This window comes from Lolium rigidum, chromosome 5 (genome assembly GCF_022539505.1).
Source record: "Lolium rigidum isolate FL_2022 chromosome 5, APGP_CSIRO_Lrig_0.1, whole genome shotgun sequence".
Taxonomy (NCBI): Eukaryota; Viridiplantae; Streptophyta; class Magnoliopsida; order Poales; family Poaceae; genus Lolium; species Lolium rigidum.
This window is the reverse complement of record NC_061512.1, coordinates 116,474,626-116,479,346: the sequence shown is the minus strand read 5'-3', so window position 1 is coordinate 116,479,346 and position 4,721 is coordinate 116,474,626. Positions and strand designations below refer to the sequence as shown.

At 50.5% G+C, this 4,721-nt stretch overlaps 1 protein-coding gene across 1 annotated transcript; it reads left to right on the top strand.

Annotated features, from left to right (window-relative positions):
* Positions 1-1,607: 1,607 nt before the first annotated feature.
* LOC124656301 lies at positions 1,608-4,181 on the top strand. Its single transcript, XM_047195073.1, has 4 exons — positions 1,608-1,834; positions 2,847-2,987; positions 3,150-3,316; positions 3,397-4,181. Exons 1-4 carry the CDS (start codon positions 1,608-1,610, stop codon positions 4,179-4,181), a joined length of 1,320 nt encoding a protein of 439 aa, XP_047051029.1.
* Positions 4,182-4,721: the final 540 nt, after the last annotated feature.

Sequence of the window (4,721 nt, the reverse complement as noted above, 5' to 3'; positions counted from 1 at the left end):
CCTGTGGCAATGGGTACCCATGACCCGCGTACCCGCCGGGTAAAAACCCAATAGGAATACGGGTTTGGGTCAAAATATTACCCATGGGTTTGTAAATAGGAAAATATCATACCCATTGGGTAGAGTAGGTACGGGTATGAGATCATAGAACCCATACCCGCGTACCCATGTACCCATCTAAAATTAGCAAGTAGGCCACTGCAATATTCTAAAGTACTTAATTTTTCCCTAATCATGCCTTCTTGTTGCTAGGCTAAACTTCACGCTTCCCGGTCTCACAATCGATGGTAGGTTAGTGAGGATTAGACCCCTATTTAGGATCGCTTCACCTCTTGTCATATTCTTTTAATCAATTTGATGTGTTGTAAGCGCGGGTATTTTTACCCGCGGATATCCATTTACCCTGTCGGGTGACGGGTATGGAAAAAACTTGTACCCGTTGACGGGTATGGGTACAGGTGATGGGTTAGAATAAAGGTGATGGGTACGGATATGGGATGGCTCTACCCGTACCCATACCCTGCGGGTGCCATCCCTAAGCCCATATGAGTTTGAGCCCAAGTTGGTGACAGCTCACTAGGGAGTTGTAAGAGGTGGAAAGTTTAGTCCCACATGGATGAGAGGAAGTTAGACCACCTTATAAGGTGAGTTTTTTTTCCACCACTAATAACTCCGTGTAGGGATGGCAATGGGTACCCATGACCCGCGTACCCGCCGGGTAAAAACCCAATAGGAATACGGGTTTGGGACAAAATATTACCCATGGGTTTGTAAATAGGAAAATATCATACCCATTGGGTAGAGTAGGTACGGGTATGAGATCATAGAACCCATACCCGCGTACTCATGTACCCATCTAAAATTAACAAGTAGGCCACTGCAATATTCTAAAGTACTTAATTTTTCCCTAATCATGCCTTCATGTTGCTAGGCTAAACCTCACGCTTCCCGGTCTCACAATCGATGGTAGGTTAGTGAGGATTAGACCCCTATTTAGGATCGCTTCACCTCTTGTCATATTCTTTTAATCAATTTGATGTGTTGTAAGCGTGGATATTTTTACCCGCGGATATCCATTTACCCTGTCGGGTGACGGGTATGGGAAAAACTTGTACCCGTTGACGGGTATGGGTACAGGTGATGGGTCAGAATAAAGGTGATGGGTACGGATATGGGATGGCTCTACCCGTACCCATACCCTGCGGGTGCCATCCCTACTAATAAGTGAGTGATAAGAGGAGTGGTACACGCGCTCCTCCTGCTCCTCGCTCGACTCGTCACGTCACGTGGCCCGCGCTCGTTGTGAGTGGATTGAGCCGAGACTTCCTTTCTTTTTGCACTTCAGGAAAACGAACAGAGTCCTAGACGGACGTGTTGCAGTTAGTTGGTTCGGGTCGCTTCCGGACCGTGGGCGTGGCCCAAGTTTCCCAGGGTTTCCTGAGCCTATATAATCTCTTACCCGGCTACTGCAAAAACACATCCAATACATGAGCTAGGGTTTTCCACCTCTCTCTGCTTGCGACACCATCGTAGCCTACTCCATCCCGTCCGTCGGCGTGCACCACGAACGGGAGAGCAGGTCTCCGCAACCACTCACCTTTGCGATCATGTACAGGAGAGGGCGAATACTTGTGGGTGGCGAGCTCGCAGCGGCGTGGGCAGCGAGGGCAGGGAGAACTCGTGGTGGCGCGGGGCGGCACGAGGCGTGGCTGCACGGGACGGGGCCGGACCAGCGCGAGGCGGGGCCGGACCAGCGCGAGGCGGGGCCGGACCAGCGCGAGGCGGGGCCGGCGCGGGCGGGGGTGCTTGGCCGGGGTGCATTCATGTCCATAATGTGCTGGGAAGAAGAAGGAAGAAAAAAAAGGGGAAAAGGGAAAAAAGAAAAAAAAGCTTACAAGTGGGCCTTTTGCTGTTTTACGGTTTTGGATTACAGGTCTGCGCCAACAATTTTTCGACCCGTAAACACGAGTTCGGTGAACTGAACTCGGTGTTTTCAGTTCACATATTTACGGGCTCTGTTAGAGATGTCCTAACGTTATGAAATTTTAGCACGATATAGACATATAGCATGCTATTTCACAAATAGCTTCATAGCGAGCAAAATTATTAAAATTAAAATTGAATCTTAAGTTATGTTATAGCGTGCTATTAGCGCAGAAATGGCGTGCTATTTTAAACCGTGATATTTGTATATATTTTGGGGTTTATAAAAGTACAGTTGTACAAGAGAATTTTACAAAAAAAAAGAGTAAAGAATAATCTATGAAAGAGAATTGCATAGCTGTGCAATTCTCATTATTACTCGACCACCTGCAACTTTTCCTCTCTTACAAGCATTGCGTGTTTGAATTTGACTAAAGAATGATCAAACGAAATAAATAGGACAAGAGGCCATGACTTCAAAATGAGATATTGTAATGAAGGACGGCAAACCGATGGCATCGCTTCTTTGAGCAGGATGTTAAGCACATGCATTCGACTCTATTCTTGAGTAATAATAGGCCGCAATGCCTTGCAAGCTGTCCCCGAAAACCTGGAACGCTACTTCACAGAGAACCTAGGGTTAAGATTAAGAACGCACTAACAATACCTACATGTATGTAGCTGGATCATGATTGGTAGATAGCATAAAGCTCCATACGCACGATCAATGCACGCAAGGTTGCGGCTTCAAGCGTTCCGGTGAAGACACAGGCGTTGACAAGAACCAAGTTTGAAGCGAGCTTACATATATGGCAGGTATCAACTCGATCGATCGCCCATAAATACCCATAGAACCATGCATACAAATCGTACCCATCTCAGATCAATCATCAGCACCAAATACACTAGCAGAACTAAGCTAGTAACAGCGTGAGGGCTCTCGCAATGGCGAGGCGTCTGGGATTCGTGCTGGCTTTGGCGGCGGTCGTCCTTCTAGCTGCCGCGGCCACAACCACGGCGCAATCAGACAAGGGCAAGGGGCCACCCAAGGCGGAGGGGCCGAAGCAGGAGGGACCTAAGAACCCACCCAATGGTGAGGGGCCAAAGAGCCCACCCAATGGGCCGGAGGGCCCTAAGAGCCCACCCAATGGTGAGGGGCCGAAAAGCCCACCCAATGGGCCGGACGGCCCTAAGAGCCCACCCAATGGCGAGGGGCCAAAGAGCCCGCCCAATGGGGAGGGGCCGAAGCCCAAGCCCAAGCCCAAGCAGGTCAAGTGCAATGTCAACCGCAAGGAGAACCCCTACTGCTTCAACAAGAAGATGGACTGCCCCGACGACTGCCTTGAGACATGCTTCGCCAGCTGCACCGAGTACGACTGCAAAGCTGTTTGCGGTGAGAATCGTCAGCCCTTGACCTATATAAGCAAGCCAATTCGTCGTTTTGGCTAATGGTTATGCTCCTATTGCGTGCAGCGTGTGACCAACCGGGAGCAGCATGCGGCGACCCACGCTTCATCGGCGGCGACGGCAACGCGTTCTACTTCCACGGCCGCAAGGATGCCGACTTCTGCGTCGTCTCCGACCGCGACCTCCACATCAACGCGCACTTCATCGGCAAGTCCGGCCACAGCGGCATGTCCAGGGACTTCACGTGGATCCAGGCCATCGCCGTGCTCTTCGACGGACACCACCTCTACGTCGGCGCCAGGAAGACCGGCACCTGGGACGACGCCGTCGAACACCTCGAGATCAACCTCGACGGCGAGCCCATTCACCTCCCGGCTGACCAGGTCGACGCTGCCAAATGGACGTCCAGCCGCGTCCCGGCTCTATCCGTGACCCGCACCAAGGCAGCCAACGGCGTGCTTGTCGCCCTCGATGGGAAGTTCAGCGTCAGGGTCAACGCCGTACCCATCACCGAGGAGGACTCAAGGATGCACCGCTACGGCGTCACCTCCGACGACTGCCTCGCCCACCTCGAGCTCGCCTTCAAGTTCGACGCGCTCACAGACGATGTCCACGGTGTTGTCGGCCAGACGTACCGCTCGGACTACGTGAACAAGCTCGACGTCAGGGCCTCCATGCCCACTATGGGAGGAGATGCCAGCTTCACCGCTTCCAGCCTGTTCGCGGCGGACTGCGCCGTGGCGCGCTTCGGAACCAGCCGTAGTAACAATGAACCTTCCGTCATGTCGGAGCTTGCTGGGATCACCTGCGCCAGTGGCATGGACGGCCAAGGCGTGGTGTGCAAGAAGTAAACACGCTCTATGGGTATGGTGAGTTGTACTGGTCTTGCATGTTTGCACGCGATAGCCATGTACACAGCAATAAGCATTGTCGTCGCCTAAACTGTTGAAAACTTGGAAGTTTATTATGTACTGCGATGTACAATATCTGTTGTACTAGCATTGAATATCCAATAGAAATTTACATTCAACCGTCGGAAATCGAGAAAATTGCAAAAAAAAACACACCAAATTTTGGGTTAGTTTTTCAGAAAACAATTATTTTCGTTTTGGTCGTCAAAAACCACCTGTTGAATCTCTAATTTTTTTCAAAAAATATTGATCGCTCAATTTAGGTGTGTTTCAGACAGTCATGTCAAGCTGACGTGGCATGACATTTCTACGTATTCTTGCGAAAAACACCTCCATATACTATATTTTCTTATGATATGTTCTGTTTCTATTTTCTTTTTATAAAAAGCAACAACTCTGTGCCACTTGGGCCCCTTTCCGCAGCGCCAGTAATGGCAGACTTCACGCTGCCGATGCACACGCTCCTCCTCGAGATCAGCC

Excerpts from the sequence above, each read along its gene's own strand:
- LOC124656301 (XM_047195073.1), top strand. The coding sequence starts at position 1,608 with ATGTACAGGAGAGGGCGAATACTTGTGGGTGGCGAGCTCGCAGCGGCG. Across the intron at positions 2,988-3,149 it reads CCCAAGGCGGAGGGGCCGAA|GCCCAATGGGGAGGGGCCGA; the intron begins GCAGGAGGGACC and ends GCCAAAGAGCCC. Across the intron at positions 3,317-3,396 it reads CGACTGCAAAGCTGTTTGCG|CGTGTGACCAACCGGGAGCA; the intron begins GTGAGAATCGTC and ends TATTGCGTGCAG.